General features: G+C 47.4%; 2 protein-coding genes across 7 annotated transcripts in view; one reads left to right on the top strand and one right to left on the bottom strand.

Moving 5' to 3' along the window:
* The first annotated feature begins 1,777 nt into the window (after positions 1–1,777).
* On the top strand, positions 1,778–5,890 carry Spag4 (sperm associated antigen 4). Its single transcript, XM_076849068.1, has 12 exons — positions 1,778–2,081; positions 2,549–2,653; positions 2,908–2,974; positions 3,165–3,226; positions 3,462–3,505; positions 3,766–3,791; positions 3,909–4,017; positions 4,257–4,332; positions 4,433–4,548; positions 4,878–5,045; positions 5,540–5,629; positions 5,732–5,890. The coding sequence occupies exons 1-12, from the start codon at positions 1,778–1,780 to the stop codon at positions 5,888–5,890; spliced, it is 1,326 nt and encodes a 441-aa protein (XP_076705183.1).
* Positions 5,891–9,313: 3,423 nt separating this feature from the next.
* Positions 9,314–16,824, bottom strand: part of Cpne1 (copine 1) — a 34,691-nt gene continuing 27,180 nt past the window's right edge. For all 6 annotated transcript variants that reach the window (XM_076851764.1, XM_076851761.2, XM_076851762.1 and 3 more), the window contains 15 exons: positions 14,233–14,361; positions 13,953–14,132; positions 13,749–13,823; positions 13,600–13,671; positions 13,384–13,464; positions 13,121–13,210; positions 12,934–13,020; positions 12,725–12,811; positions 12,565–12,624; positions 12,350–12,483; positions 12,190–12,244; positions 11,604–11,655; positions 10,196–10,329; positions 9,820–10,056; positions 9,314–9,646 (listed from right to left, as the gene is read on the bottom strand). In XM_076851764.1, the coding sequence (XP_076707879.1) occupies positions 9,506–9,646; positions 9,820–10,056; positions 10,196–10,329; positions 11,604–11,655; positions 12,190–12,244; positions 12,350–12,483; positions 12,565–12,624; positions 12,725–12,811; positions 12,934–13,020; positions 13,121–13,210; positions 13,384–13,464; positions 13,600–13,671; positions 13,749–13,823; positions 13,953–14,132; positions 14,233–14,361 (1,614 nt within the window). In that variant the 3' untranslated portion in view covers positions 9,314–9,505. The remainder of the gene's footprint in view (positions 9,647–9,819; positions 10,057–10,195; positions 10,330–11,603; positions 11,656–12,189; positions 12,245–12,349; positions 12,484–12,564; positions 12,625–12,724; positions 12,812–12,933; positions 13,021–13,120; positions 13,211–13,383; positions 13,465–13,599; positions 13,672–13,748; positions 13,824–13,952; positions 14,133–14,232; positions 14,362–16,824) is intronic.

Raw genomic sequence — 16,824 nt, forward strand, 5'->3', positions numbered from 1 at the left:
TATTAGGAATTCAACTGAGTTTGGGAATCTATACAATATAAGACAAGGGGAATGGACTATTCTCTTTCTAAGCAAGGACCAGATTAGACCTCAAGGTCCTCAGATGTTGGGAGTTTCACTTGCCCTTTTGATAAACAAGGGATATTGGTACCAAAAGAGTTCATAAATATTAAGTAAATGGGGGAGAAAGGGGACTAGATTTGGACGGAATTTTTAGTTTGCAGTGCCTTGGTCTTCCTCTTTTTCTGTCCTGAGCTCTGTGGTATCTAATCAAGCAATGCATTGATGTCACTTCTCTGGAGCCTGGCACAAGTACCTCCCCTTGGGCTAGAACACATCTTAAAAGGCTGTCCCTGAGCCTCCACCCCTCTAAGAACTGCCACTTTCATTTCCTAACATTCTAAGGAAGGAATGGTATTTAATAGCCTGGAGGGCAGGATATTGGAATTCTAATCAGTCACATATTGTGTGGTCTCAGGGAGGTCCTTCCCCCTTCTGGACCTTTTTGTGTAATTTGTGCTGGATGTTTTCAAAGTGTGGTCCCTAACCAGGATTACACATGTGGTTGTTAAAATGCATATTTCTGTGCCAACCCCAGAAATGCAGTGGTATAATCCCAAGGCATGCCTGGGAACCTGAATTTCTATAAGCTGCGCTAGTGTTCTGTTGCACAGCAGGAGTTTGGGAACTTCTGGTGTCTTGGAAGTGACCATCTGTGATTCCTCATTTTCTTTTTTTTTTAATAGTTTTTTTTTAGTTGTAGTTGGACACAATACCTTTATTTCACTTATTTATTTTTATGTGGTGCTGAGGATGGAACCCGGGGTCTCGCATGTGCGAGGCGAGCGCCCTACCGCTGAGCCACAATCTCAGCCCCCTCATTTTCTTATCCATAGTTCAGTGTGGTGTTTGAGTGTGGGAATAGTGATTGGTGGGTGCACAATTCCCACCCGACAGACCTCTGGGAACAGGGGCCTGGTTGGGGAGGAACCCACAGATCCTGAGGTCAGAGTCTTCTGGTCTTGATAACTAGAACGAGAGGAGAGAGTTGAAGGCTTGCAGAGCAAAAGGACCATATGGTTATTTAGAAGTGCCCAGGGGCTGGGGATGTGGCTCAAGCGGTAGCGCGCTCGCCTGGCATGCGTGCGGCCGGGGTTCGATCCTCAGCACCACATACATACAAAGATGTGACCGCCAAATACTAAAAAAAAAATAAATATTAAAAAAAAAAGAAGTGCCCTGGATGATGCTCTGATCCTTCTTAATGTTTATTCCTTGGCAAATATTTGAGCACCTACTACAGGCTAGGCTATCTAAGTACTTACTGCAAGATACGCAATGGGGGGAAATCCCCACCCTCAAAACGTTTACCTTCTAGTGGGCCTGACAGGCAATAATGTAATAAATAAGTAAAACATATAGCATGTTAGTGTCAAATGAGAAAAACAGCAGGGAAGGAAGATAGAAATTACGCTGAGCGCCATTCTGCGTGTTCTGGAAAAAGATGTGATGTCAAACATCAGAAAGAGTAAGAGATTGCAATGGCTCCCAGCGACGTCACGGTAGCTCTATGACGTACGGTCAGCACGTGCGGCGGAGACCTTGGTCTCCTCTATGACGACAGCAGCCAGGCCCAGATACAGGTGAGAGGGCTGAGTCTGGCTGCGCGGCCGCCGGCTCACGCAGAATCCATAGGGTCCTCGGGGCACGCAGCGGCTGAGGGCCTTGGCGGCTGCGGCGGCGACTTTGGCGTCCGTGAGGGGCAGCCCAGGTCAGGATGCGGCGGAGCCCTCGACCAGGCTCGGCCGCGTCCCCGCACAAACCCAACTTCTACAGCGACAACAGCAATAGTTCAGAGAGCGTCATTTCGGGGGACAGCAGCGGGCACCGTTCAGCTGGGCCGGGGCCAAGGGAACCCGAGGGCAGAAGGGCTGGGGGCTCCAGCTGCGGTGAGCCTGCCCTGAGCCCAGGACTGCCCGGAGGACCCACATGGGCAGGAAGGTCTCGGCAGAAGCCGGCGTCTCGGAGCCACAAAGGGCAGACCGCTGGTGGCGCCGCAACCGTGAGGGGCGGGGCCTCGGGTGCGGGCGGGGTCGAACCTGGGGGAGCCGAGGGAGGGGGCGGGGCCTACGGGCGGAGCCTGGCGTGGAGAGGGGATAAGATTATGTCTGGGCGCCTCTTAGCAAGGGGGACGCTAAGTGAGGGGCGGTGCCTTGGTGTGATGGACTGCCCTGGGAAGGGGCGGGGAAAACCCTGTGATTGGGCACCACTGAGGAGGCGCCTCAGTGTTGGCGTGAGTGGCTATCTGGGAAAGGGGGCCGCACCCAGACCTCAGGATGGTGGCGGAGCATCCGCTTGGGAGTGGGACCAACTCCAGACTGAGCCTGGGGGGATGCGGAGGGAGAGGCCTGGGATTGCGATGCGGCGGGTCCAAAGCCTGTTTAAGAGGCTGCCCAGCTCTCTGGCGGCTGGGCTGGGGAGCCTGCTGTCGGGGAAAGAATGGGCCTGCGGTGCTCAAGGCCCCAATGGAGCCTTTGGGCTCTCGCAGAACCGACTGAGTCTCCTGTAGTCTCTGAGGAGCCGCTCGATCTTCTCTCCACCCTGGATCTGAGGCAGGAGATGCCTCCGCCGCGAGTGTCCAAGAGCTTCCTGAGTACGGTCCAGGCCAGCGCCAGTCCCCTCTGATCCTCCCGCTCAGCCCTCGGACTCCAATTCTCAAGTCCGAGTCCCCAGCCCCTTTGAGATTCAAGTCTGAGTATCCAGCCCTTTCTCGCCCTCAACGCATTCTCCTAGCCTATTCTTCGCTTCCCGGGTCCCTCCTGAACCCAGGCTCTGCCCTGATGCCCTTCCTGAGCCCCTTCTGAACCTGTAACACCACGCTCTCTGAACACGCTTTCCTCTTCCCAGGCCTCCTCTTCCAGGTGCTGAGCGTGGTGTTATCCCTGGTAGGAGACGCGCTGGTCAGTGTGTACAGGTCAGAGGGAGGGACAAGGGCGCCCCAGAGGCTGCTCTTTGGCGGGGGTGGGAAGTAGGGCCATGCAAGACCGAGCCTTGAGCCGATTCAGATTTGGATGAGTCGTGTTCACAGGAGCTGAGTCTAGGACTCTGGGGGGTGAGGAGGTCCTGGGAGGGCCTGGGGCCTCAACCTCCCTCCGGTTCCTTAGGGAGGTCTTTTCCATACGCTTCCTGATCACTGCAGTGTCGCTGCTGAGCGTCTTTCTGGCAGGTAAGGGACCGAGAATCCCTTGAGGCACCAGCTCTGAAAGTTTAGAGACAAATCCATCTGATTTACACCCCCGCCCCACGTTCCTCAGCCCACTCGGCCTCTTCAGAGCCCTCTAGTCGCCCCTGTCTTCCATCGCCCTCCCCACCCTTCAGGCCTCTGCGGTCCAGTTTCCTTCCGCCAGGTAAACTCCTTTCCTTCCTCTTTCTTTCCCGGACACCCTCCCCCCTTTCTACAGCACTCTGGTGGGGGCTCCTGTACCTGGTCCCTCCTCTGGAGAATGTAAGTCGGGAAGACCGTTTTCTGGGATGGGTGGAGGTTGTGGGGGGCTCCTTGTGCTGGTGGGAGGGAGCCGTGCTGGAGGCTAATTCTAAGGAAGGGCTGGGCCTTGAACAAATTTCTGAGAGGCTCTGGTCTTGGAAGTTCAGGGTAGTAGTGTATGTGTGGGAGGAGCAGTTCTCCAAAAGGAGGCGGTTGTCCAAAGGCTGGCTTGGGAGAAAGCGGGCCGCGGAGCTGAATTGCACTGTTTGTCTCTCCAATAGGAACCAAAGGAGATGCTGACTCTAAGGTGAAAGAGGGCACTTGGGGTGGGTATTGAGCGGCTCAAAGGTGTTTCGTTCTGGGCATTAACGGGAGAGGTCCCGGATCAGGAAGCCAACTGCAGGTGCTAACCTCCTCTCTCCAGCGAGTACCACGAGCGAGTGCGCTCTCAGGGGCAGCAGCTGCAGCAGCTCCAGGCCGAGCTAGATAAGCTCCACAAGGAGGTGTCCAGTGTTCGCGCAGCCCACAGCGAGGTGAGCCGCGCAGCGAGGATGCTCAGAGACTGACTGGGTGACCCCGGCCCGCTCGCAATCCCCCGCGCACCTAGGGAACCGCCGGCAGATCCCGCTTGCTGGGACCCGGGATTCAGTCCCCACTGCGGATCTCTCCTGGGGGCCCACAGAATCCATCCCAGAGCACTTAGTTTTGGGAGACAGGCCCACCTGTAAACCAGCTCCCAAGCCCGCCTCTCCGCCACCCTTTCACACTGCAGAGAGTGGCCAAGCTAGTGTTTCAGAGGCTGAATGAGGACTTCGTGAGGAAACCCGACTACGCGCTGAGCTCTGTGGGTAAGACTCAGAGACATGCAAAGAGAGATTCTGACACAGATCTTTCCCCAACAGGGGATAAGGCCTGGGAACTCCTGAGGGTTTCTCCTCCCTACTACAGGAGCCTCTATCGACCTAGAGAAGACATCCCACGACTACGAGGACACGAACACTGCCTACTTCTGGAACCGCTTCAGCTTTTGGAACTACGCGCGGCCGCCCTCGGTCATCCTGGAGGTGGGCCTGTAATCGGGATCCAAGGATGAGATCAAGGGGCGGGACCTGGAGTTCCGTGGAGGCGGAACCTGGCGTTGCAGAAGGGTATGGCCTGCTGAAAAGCCCAGTCTGGCTTGGCCCGGGTGAGGCTGTGCTGAAAGCCGAGGATGGGGTTAAAATGAAGACACCTAACAGCGCTGGGGACTGAGCACTGGGCGGCATCTGGCTTGATAGGGAGCCGGACTGGACGTGACCCTCTGGGAGGACTAGAGGATGGGAAAGGACGGCAGTTGCTCTCTTTTGTGGGTTCTGATGATCTCTTCCCTCCACCACTCCTACCCGGCCTGCAGCCAGATGTGTTCCCTGGAAATTGCTGGGCTTTTGAGGGCGACCAGGGTCAGGTGGTCATCAGGTTGCCAGGTCGTGTGGAGCTGAGCGACATCACCCTACAGCATCCACCGCCCAGCGTGGCACACACCGGGGGAGCCAATAGCGCCCCCAGAGACTTCGCAGTCTTTGTGAGTGGTACTGAGGCCAGGAGGTGGGGGGTGCTTAGAAAGCACAAAGCCATCAGAATAACTAAGGCAGGTATTTGAGGCTTTGCTTGCTCATCTATGTATCAGACAAAGCCACTTGCTTCTCAGGCCTGCTATAGGTTATAAATAATCATGACTATACCCAAATGTTAGTTATGGCTTATTGAGCCTTTTCTCTAGGCCAAGTACTTTACATGCATTATTTCATTGAATTCATCTCACCACTAATGAAATACTATTATCTCCCCTTTTATATAAGGAAAGTAATACTCTGGAAGAGAAGGTATTACTTTCCCCAGGTAACACAACTAACTATTGGCCAGACTTAAAAAACCTAGTTTTTTAAGAGCCCACATTCCACACTACACATCCTATCATCAGAATACTCACAATTACCAAACACATAGAAGAACCCCCACAAAGTTGTTTTCCTTTCCCATGCCTCACTGTTCCTCCATTCACTCTTCACCCACCAGGGCCTTCAGGTTGATGATGAGACTGAAGTTTTCTTGGGGAAATTCACCTTTGATGTGAAGAAATCTGAGATTCAGACTTTCCATCTACAGGTGTGTGTCTCTCACCGTTAAGGCAGTGCAGCAGAGAGGATTGGGGAGGGCAGCCCTTGGAAGAGCATTTTTTTTTTTGGCATGATCCATTTGTCTTCCCAGAATGACCCTCCATCTGCCTTTCCAAAGGTGAAGATCCAGATTCTAAGCAACTGGGGCCACCCACGTTTCACATGCTTGTATCGAGTCCGCGCACATGGTGTGCGAACCTCAGAGGGGGCAGGGGATAGTGCCATGGGGGCCACTGGGGGGTCCCATTAAACACGCTGATGGTTGGAGTAGAATTGAGCCCTGTGCTGAAGGCAGCTAGATCAGTATTGAGCCAGGGGGGGTCTCGGCTGGAAAGATCTCTGGCATATAAATGATAGGGCTTACTCTAAGAGGATGCATTGGAAGGTAGACCCTAAGTCTAGATCAAAATAATAGCAGCAGATGTTCATGGAGTGCTTACCATGTACAAGAGCCAGTGCTGTGTGGACATTCTGTACTACACATTACCTCCACGGGCCGCTCTCTTTAATTGCAGAGCTGACAGGAAGCTGAAGACATGATTGAACTCCTCAATTCCCATCCACCAATGTCTGGAATGACTTTCCCAATGTCTGGGAAGCTTCCCAAATCCTACTAGGTACAGATGGAGGGGAAAATACATTTCTTCAAACACTAAGGAGACTTAAGGAAGCTTCTGAATCAAAGAGGTGATGTAGGCCTAGTAGCCCTTATGCAGGTAGTTTTCACTGAGACCTGAGTGACTGACTCTGTTTGACAAAGTGTGGATGTTCACCATCTAGTGTTCATCAGTGTGTGCCCTCAAGGAGCTTGGCAGGGTAAATAAAGAAGATGCTGTAGGAAAGAGAATTTATTTATAGATCCAAGAATTGTTCAATCTAATGGTCAAAAGGAATTCAAGGAAAATAGATGAAAGAGACAGGCAATCAAGGGATTAATGAATTTTACCTAGGGGCAGAGAAAAGGACATAGCAAGAGTAAAGAAATGTGCAACATCTTGGGTGTTAGGATTTCCCAGTATGGCCCAGTGTGATGACACATGCCTGTGATTCTGGCAATGGGGAACTGAGGCAAGAGGATCTCAAGTTCAAAGCCAGCCTCAGCAATTTAGCAAGACTCTAAGCAACTTAGTGAGACTCTGTCACAAAATGTAAAATAAATAAAAAAGGACTTGGGAGGCTGGGGCTGTAGCTCAGTGGTAGAGTGCTTGCCTAGCATGTGTGAGGCACTGGTTCGATCCTCAGAACACCACATAAAAATAAATTGAGGCTCGAACCCGGGCCGCACGCATGCCAGGTGAGCGCTCTACCACTTGAGCCACATCCCCAGCCCCTGGCTTTGAACTTTCAATCCTCCTACCTCAGCCTCCAGAGCCACTGGGATTACAGGCATGTGCCACTACGCCAGGCTAGTATGTTCATGTTTTGTAAGAACATAGAGACTATCAATAGTTCCCTAGAAAGTAAAACTGGGATTGTCCAATGTATTGGGGTGGAATACTTACCCATCTGTTTAAACTTCAGGGATATTATTTTGTACTTAATTTGAAGCCAAATTAAGTGCTCTCAAAATCTCGGGCTAGATACAATGCTTACCTAATATACATGAGGCAGTACTGGGGTTGATTCCAGCACGGAAAAAATGAAAGCTGGGGTTGTGGCTCAGCAGTAGAGTGCTCAGTCTAGCACCTGTGAGGCCCTGGGTTCGATCCTCATCACAACATAAAAATAAAAGGCATTGTGTTCAACCACAACTAAAAACTAAATACTAAAAAAAAGAGAGAAAGAAAGGAAATACAAAATAATACAGATTTTTCTGGAGGATAGTCTCACAACAGGAACCAAAAGCCTTACATTTTTTATACTCTTTAACACAGTAATTCCATATTTAAAAGTGTTATATGGGGCTGGGGATGTGACTCAAGCGGTAGCGCGCTCGCCTGGCATGCGTGCGGCTCGGGTTCAATCCTCAGCACCACATACAAACAAAGATGTTGTGTCCGCCGAGAACTAAAAAATAAATATTAAAAAATCTCTCTTTAAAAAAAAAATAATAATAATAATAAAAGTGTTATCTGAAAAATACCCAGATATAGGGGCACACAGTGGCATGTACCTGCAATCCTAGCTATCTGGGAGGCTTCCCAGGCAGAAGGATCACAAGTTTGAGCCTGGGTAACACAGTGAGACTGTCTCAAAAAATAACATAAAAAAAGAGCTGGGATTGTATAGCTCAGTGGTAAAGCACTTTACCTAGCACATGTAAGACCTTGTGTGGTTCCAAGCCCTAGCACTCAGCAAGAAAAAAATATATATTCAAAGATAATACTTAGGGACAACACAGCAAGACCCCTTCTCCAAAATAAATAAAAAAGGACTGGGGATGAAGCTCAGTGATATAGCAACCCTGGGTTCAATCCCCAGTGTCAGAAAGAATAAAGTGAGGCAATAAGTTCTGATATGGCATCCAAAATATATTAAATAAAAATAAGGTACTAATAGTATGTAATATATCCTGTTTAGGAAAACTTTTTTTGTGTAGAACAGAGGCCCTTATCCTACTGCATTATTTACATTGTATAATATTTACACGTAAAATAATCTATATTAACTAGGACATATTTTAAAAATTAGAAAACAAAACAACCTAAAATTGTATGCATGGCCTATAAATATGCATAAAGGACTAAAAGCACCAAATATATTTTAATTAGGACACAAGAATCTTGGTGTATCTATTTTCTAGCTGGGCATGGTGGCACATGTCTATTTTATTTTTACTTTTTTTTTTAGTTGTACTTGGACACAATATATTTATTTTTATGTGGTGTTGAGAATCGAACCCAGTGCCTCACACATCAAGGCGGGCGCTCTACCACTGAGCTATAGCCCCAGCCTTAATTTTTTAAAAATATTTTTTAGTTGCATTGGAGTACAATACCTTTGTTTTATTTATTTTTATGTGGTGCTGAGGATCAAACCCAGGGCCTTGCACATGTAAGGTGAGCGTTCTACCCCTGAGCCCCAGTCCCAGCCCACATGCTTATAACTCTGTACTTACATAGAGGCTGAGGCAGGAGGATCCCAAGTTTTAGGTCAGCCTCAGCAATTTCCCAAAACCCTGTTTGTTTCAAAATGAAAAGTACTGGGCTTGTAGTCCAGTAGTACAGCACTTTGGGTACAATCCCTAAGTCTTTCTAAGGCATAGTGGCATGTGCCTGTGGTCCAGAGCACTTGTGAGGCTGAGGCAGGAGGATTGCTTGAGTTCAGGAGTTGAAGGCCAAGCCTGGACAACACAACGAGACATCATGCCCCATCCTTAAAAGTCTTTTTACAATGAATATAGGTATTAAATCTCTAGCAAGGAAAAAAAAAGAAAATCGCTATTAAAAAAAGAAAAATTCAGGTTTTATAGCCTATATTTAGAACCAGAACTACCACTGCTCCCTCCTCTAGGAAGTGTAATATAGCCCATTACACCTTAAAAGGAAAGGCCGTGTGTTTCCCTTATATTCAGACTTTGTATTTTCAAAAATAGTCAGCTTCTTTGGAAGGAACAGAAATCTGGCTAGAAATACCCATCTTTAGGCATCATTCAGGATCAGCACCCCTGAAGTTCAGAAGTAAACATTGCTAATGGAATCTTACCCAAAATACAGAGTGATGGGCACAGCAGTGGTCTTTTACTGGTCTTTATTAAATGATAAGGGACAAATAGGAAGAGTAGCAATAGCAGAAGCCAGTATAAAAGTATCAAATATAAAGTACTAGCATGGGGAGAAAGTCTAGGGTTGGGCCATAGCCCAGAGAATCTTGGGGGTACAAGGCTAAGGACTAGGTCTAGCCATAGCCCACCCTCCAAGGGAATCTAGACCTGTGGGGTCTGGACAGGACCCTTGGTGGGGGATGGAAGCATCTTGAATGGGGCCCAACCTTGGGCCTTGAAGTAGGAGACCACCTGTGTAGGCACTTCTGCAAGTACAGTCTGGGCCAATGCTTCCCGAGGAGCCTGCCAGGAGAAGAAGGGCAAGGTCAGTGGGGGCCTACAACAGCTTCCTAAGGTCTACATCTCACACCCAAGGAAGGACACAAAACCCAAGACCCAACCCTAAGACTTTGATGAAAGTCCTGAGCCTCAACCCATATCAGGAAGAGTAAACCCCCAGATTCACCCCCACTCACATTTTGGAATTTGCGATAAGGCACAAACTGTACTATGTCGCGGGCAGATGCCTCTCCAGAGAGTGTCCTCAGAGGCCCACCATCAGCGTCAAGCTGTTCCATGGCCTCAAAGTCAGCACCACCAACACCCACAATGATCACTGACATGGGCAGTTTCGAGGCATGCACCACAGCTTCACATGTGGCCGCCACATCTGTCACAGCACCATCAGTCAACAGCAACAGCACGAAGTATTGCTGGGGATAAGCCCATTCATGTACTGAGTCAGATCCTCTTTCCCAAACTCCTCTACTTTAGCCACACACTCCCATACATAAAAAGTCCCTTGATGCACAGCCCTCACTACTACACTGCTACAATACCCACAACCCTCACCGAGGCAGTCCCCTGATATGCAGCCTGGGCTGCAAACCTGGCCACATGGTTGATGATGGGTGCAAAGTTGGTGGGGCCATAGAGGCGTACTTGGGGTAGGGCTTGGCGGTAGGCATCCACAATGCCCTGGATGCCTGTAGAGAACAAGGGCAAGAAACATTATAAAATACTTGACCTCTCAGGATTAGGCTGATCCTGAAATCAGCACCCTGGCCAGAAGATTTGGGAATGTAGATGTATTTCATTCACCCTGTAACCTTGGGTACTTAACTCTATACAAAGAGAGGAGGAAAACTGCCTAAAATAATGGCTTTAATTAAAACCCAATTAGCAGGATGCCTTGAGCATCATTATAACCTAACTAAAGTAAAAATCATAATCTGTCTAATACAGTAAGAATCAATACAGATATTACTAGGGAAGAAGAAAAAGCTCAATAAATAAAAGGAAGAAATATAAATCATTTTTCATAGTACTGATTCCAATGAGGTTCACCAATGGATATTAAATCTAAAGGGTAAAGGTTGGGGCTGGGGATGTGGCTCAAGCGGTAGCACGCTCGCCTGGCATGCGTGCGGCCCGGGTTCGATCCTCAGCACCACATACAAGCAAAGATGTTGTGTCTGCTGAAAACTAAAAAAAAAATAAAATAAAGGGTAAAGGTTGATGTTTAACTGCGCATTTAGACAGCTTCAAAGTTTCTTGTCAAAAGATATTAATTAGGGCTGGGGATGTGGCTCAAGTGGTAGCGCGCTTGTCTGGCATGCGCAGGGCGCTGGGTTCGATCCTCAGCACCACATAAAAATAAAAGATGTTTCAACCGAAAACTAAAAAATAAATATTAAAAAATTCTTTCAAAAAAAAAAAAAAAGCCATTAATTAGGGGCTGGGTTATAGTACAGTGGCAGAGCACTTGACTAGCATGCATGGGGCACTGGGTTTGATCCTCAGCTCCACATATAAATAAAAAATAAATGTTGATCAACAACTAAAAAAAATACTAAAAGGGCTTGGAAGACACTAGCAAAATATCCCCTGCAGGGGAGGCATCAAGGTTTCTAATGATGTCCTATGAATCGCTAGGCAACAAATAATAACAGCTACCAAATCTGAGAGCACTTATGTTGTCAGGATTATTGCTTCCTATTTACTGCTTTACTTCTAACTTCTTAAATACTCAATAACCTACAATATTTACATTTATTGCAAAACCCAAACACACAGAGGTGAGCAACTTTCCCCAAGTCATATAGTTTAGTAAGTAGTATGATTGACTCCAGAGGGCTAGCTCTAAAATCTACTCCTCTAGACAATGTGTCAGCCACCTCCCCACCTGCTTTCTCTGCCAGAGGCTCACCACTCAGGAGTGGAGAGATCTGCTTCACAATGGAGGATAGAGGGAACTTACCTGCACAATATGGGTTATTGGGATTGAAGTTCAAGGGAAATTCATGTGAAACCTGAAGGCAAAAATGAAAATGAGTCAATCTCCTTCCTTCCCAAGACCCCCTCACCATTATTGTGCCGAGGGGGTGTAGCTCAATAGTACAGCATGTGCTCAGCATGCAGCACCAAAAAAGAAGAAAAAACCTTATGGTATATACCAGGAGCTACTTAGTCCTAAGCTTGACATATACATGCCTACAGGGATGCATCCCCTTCAAGGCAGCAAGTAAGTTAACTACATCCCCCCCAAGTTAGGATTCTGAAACTAAAAACAAAAATGGGGGCTGGGGCTGTAGCTCAGTGGCAGGGCACTTGTCTAACATGCATGAGGCACTGGGTTTGATCCTTACCAAAATATAAAAATAAACAAAAGGCATTCTGGGGCTAGAGTTGTAGCTCAGAAGTAGAGAGCTTGCCTTGTACTTGTGAGGCCCTGAGTTTCATTCCTAGTACCACATATAAATAAATAAAAGTCCGTCAATAACTTAAAAAACGGGGGGGGGGGGGGGAGCGCAGTGGGGTGGAGTGGGATGGGGGAGAGAGCTTACCTGCCAATCAGGGGGTACCTGGGCCCCAAATCCAAATGCTGGGAACAGCTTGTCCCTGTAGAAAGCCAGTGAGTTGGGGAAGAGGCAGTGAGGGGATTGTAAACCCAGAGGTTGAAGCATCCGTAGGGAGTGGGACTGGCCAAGAGAAACAGGTACTCACGAGTCATAGTCTTGAACCACACTGCCCACACTCCATAGTGCTGTCAGGTATTCGTTGACTCCTGTAGGACTCAGGTAGTGCAGGGAGTCAGGTGAGGAGGGATCACCATTGGAGCCAGTGAAGTCAACACCTACCTGGGAAGAGGCCAGGAAGGGAGCTGAAGGGTTATGGTTAGGGTTAGGATTGATTTTCTTGTCTCTGGTAAGGCAACTTACAGTGAAGTTGATTTGGCAGCCTCCCATAACATAGTCCAGGAAGGAATATTCTGTTTCTACCTGCATATGAAACCAGTGTCATGCCTAATCAGGTAAAAGGGGGATGGAATCTTAGAGCTCAGGGTTCATAGCCCATTAATCCCATAAGCTACTGTCTCACCTGGCAAATCTTGACACAGATAGTTCCAGAGTTCTTATAGCTTTTCTTTTTCTGCTGTTTCTCAGGGTGGATACATTCAAACTCGGCCTGGCAAGGAGAGGAAAATTAGGGTAAAAATCTCCCAAGCTGAATTGTTCCCACTATTCCCTTGGATTAGCCATCTAAGCCCACCTCAATACACTATACCTAAGCAGCGCCAACAGACTCACCGGGACTGCCTGTAGTTGGGCCAAGCTAGTATGGAAAATACCAATGAGATCATGTGACCCATCACTGTCATGGTCTGAGCAGCGTACCTGAGGAAAGGTGTGTGTATATAGATAAAGGAGACAGGTTAGAAGTCCTTCTCCAGGCTCTTCTCTCTTGCTCAGTTCATTCAGGAGGCAAGCTCCTTACCTGGATGGGCGTGCTAGGGTCTCCACCACAGAAATGCTGAAAGGGAACTGAGAAGCGCTTCCACATAGGATTCAGGTTGTTCTTAATTACCTGGAGGTGGAGGGCAAGGCTTCCAGTGAGCTCTGGCCTGGCCCACATGGAGCCTGTGTGAAGTTGCTGCCCTTCCACACCCACGTGCAGTCTCTTTTTCCCTGTGTTCCAAACCTTGCAAGCCCAAGAGATTCTCTCCTAATCTTCCCCCACCTAATCCCAGGATCTCGCACCTCAGATCTGTACACCAAGTGCCATTTCCCATCACCCTGGCGGAAGAACTCCAGAAATGGATCAGATTTTCCCAGGAAGTCCTGTCAATGCCACAAGACTTGTTACAAGACTCAGGAAGAAACAACCACTTTGCCAGCCCCACACCCATCCTATCCCCTATTAACCACCCCCACCCTTTATAATCTTGGGTCCCCAGGGCCTCCTCCCAGATGTACCTTCTTATCAAGGTTTCTGGCCTCTACCTCCATTGTTACTATACGACTATCCTTTAACTCCTGAGCTGAGACCTAGATAGGAAGGATTCTGTTACCTCATGAAAACTTCATTGTTGCTAAATTCCTACCTGGCCCTTGCTGGGGCTTACCGTGATGGTTCCCTTCCCAGCAGGTTTTCCAGGCTTCAGCATCAAGGGTAGAGTCAGCATTTGGCTGGACACAATCTATGGCAAAATAGGCCAGGGAAGCTTCAATGCCAGACAGCCAGGTCCTCTTGTCCCCCCTACCTCCAGGGAACCTAGATTATCTCAGAGGGCACTTACTGAAGGATTCTAATCCCTGGCCCTACATACCTGTCCTAGGGAACACTCAGCTCCCCCTAGGAAGTCATCATCTCCCAGCTCTGGTGTCTTGTTGTCTATGTCATAGATTCCAAAGCGTAGTTTCTGGACTGTCTCAAAGTGATACTCGAGCTGCAGAGTCCTGGAGAACTCAGGGTTTGAGCAGTTCCGTATTCGCTCAGTCCGGCCAAGCTGAGGGCAAAGGCCAAAAAGCATCACAATCACACACCCTTCATCCTAAAACCTAAACCTAACCTCCCTCCATAACTTTAACCTCCAAGGCCCACCTTACCTCAGCCCAGTTGCCCCCTCCCACATCCTGTAAAAGGATGCAGAGTGGGTCTGACTTGGAGCTGATGTCCTTGTCAATGAGGTGGTCACAGGAAATGGACAGCTGAACCAAGGTCACACAGTTGGCCATCTGGAGGAAAAGAGCTCAGTCAAGCACCAGGGACCATTCTTCACCCTTCCCTGACTGTAGGTCCCAGTTGGAAAGGTCAGCATTTTCACCCAGGCAGAGATGAACTGGCATTCACTCCCAGAACACCCAAGGAAGAAAAGGCCCTACCTATACCCTCAATATTCCCAACCTCAATGGCACAGAGTCAATGATTACAACCAATCCTTTTCTCAAAGAGTATGACAGGAAGATGTTGAAAAGGAGAAATAGCTTTTGACTCCTAAGTAATCCTCACTCAAATACTGATCCTAATCCCAGTCTTGTACTCCAACATTAATCTTTGCAGAAACCAATGAATCTCATTCTGAACCTTTACGGGCCCTAGGTCAGACCCTAATCCAAGTTCTAGTCCCATATTGTCATCAATGCAACCATGATCCAGATACTGCTCCCAAAAAAGTTCTTGCTTCAATGACTTGCCACTAACCCTGGGCACCAACATCTTGGAGTACAGTTGATTCACCCACTTATTCTCTTTACTTTTTTATTTTTATTTAATACCAGGAATCAAACCCAGGAGCACTCAATCACTGAGCCACATCACCAGCCCTTTTTTAAATTTTAAGACAGGGTCTTACTAAGTTGTTAAGTCCTAAGTTGCTGAGTCTGGTACTGAACTTGCAATTCTCCTACCTCAGCCACCTGTGTCATTGGGATCACACCCACAACCAGCTTCACCCATTCTCTTAATCTAAAATCAGCTGTTCGTGTTCAACTCAACATTTCCACTGCCACTATCTAGTCCATGTCATTGTTATTCCTCACCTAAAATTACAGTATTAGCCTCTGGACTCCCATATCCCATGCCATCCCACATTTCCACTGCCCCATCTCCACCCCAAAGGCTATTCTCAATATCCCAACCCAGGTGATGCAGTTAAAAAGTAAGTGGTAGAGCACTCATGGGTTCAATCCCTAGCAAAACACACATTCCTTGAGAAGTCAAAACCTTTGCCTGGGCTGAGGTTGTAGCTCAATGGTAGAGCACTTGCCTAGAATATGTTCCATTCTCAGCACCACATGTACATAAATAAAGGCCCATAAAAAATTAAATAAATAAATAAATAAAAACAACATGAACTTTTGCCTAAATCCTTTAAAGATTTTCCATTGCTCTTACATTTCTCTAACCTGGTCTAACCTATTCACTCATTCTAGCTACCCAGCTTGCCATTCTTCAAATAAGCCAACCACATCTTTCCACATATTATTGCATGGCTTGTTGCTCCCCTCCCCAACCCCCCATTCAGTATCATCTTCTTTGCTATGAATGAAAAGGCTCTCCTTTCAAGCCACTCTAAAATTCCATGCCTACCATCACTGGCACATCACATATTCCTTTCCTGCTTTTTCACTTTAGCATTTATAAGTGTCTAACAAATTACATATATTTTGTCTATATAATCTATCTCCCACACTACAATGTAAATGCTATGAGGGAAGGAGTATTTATTTGTTCTGTTCATTGCTGTGTCCCAAGCACCCAGACAATATTTGCTGAATGCAACCCAAAAGGCTGTTTCCAGCCTGAACTTTAAGCCCACCCAGCTCTTACTGGCCTCTTGCTTCCCAAATCAAGCAGCACAAAGCTTCAACATCTACCCACTTCCTCCACTGGACACACTAACTTGCATGAATCATAATTTGGCTCCCATATAGTTCTTCCTCCTACAGCCACCGTACCAGTCGTCTTCAGACTTCTTACTATTCCTATGTTCCCCTGCTCATACACCTGAAGATTATCTGTAACAGGAGTGCACAGGTAAGGTCAGATATCTCTCTGGCCTTCATTCAGCATTCCAACTTTCCCAACAGTATTCTCAGGATGCTTCCAGCCACAGCCATCCTTACACTGACCCTCAGTCAAGCTCTCTCCACACCCAGACCACTGCACCAATCTTGATCCCTCATGGTTTCTATTTGGAATGCTGCTAACTAAAGTTGAAGATTCTTAGAAGTCAACTTTCTTTATATACTACCTCTTCCATAGCACCTTGACCACTGCTTAAATGCATTCAATGATGAAAAACCCAGCATTCTTACAACCCATTCATATGAAAGGTCTGTTCCTATCCACACTGACCAGAGTCTGCAGAATTCCCACTTTCACCCATTAGTCCTACTTCTTCCCCACTCTGGACTATCAAGGAAAGCCTTATTTTATTTCTTATACTCTTTGCACAGTATAAAGACAAATGAAAAAGAATGCTCATTTCACTACTGCAGAAAATCTGCAACAGCTTAAAGGTGGACTAATCAAATTATATTGGTATTATCTGATAATATTTTAAGTTGTAAAAAACAGGGTATGACACTAATTCAACTGAATGTGTATAAGCATATATACAAAGAATTGGATATACACAAAAAATAAATACATACAGGAAAATGAAAGATACAACAAATAAGTGTGATTTTAGAGCT

This window comes from Callospermophilus lateralis, chromosome 3 (genome assembly GCF_048772815.1).
Source record: "Callospermophilus lateralis isolate mCalLat2 chromosome 3, mCalLat2.hap1, whole genome shotgun sequence".
Classification (NCBI taxonomy): domain Eukaryota; kingdom Metazoa; phylum Chordata; class Mammalia; order Rodentia; family Sciuridae; genus Callospermophilus; species Callospermophilus lateralis.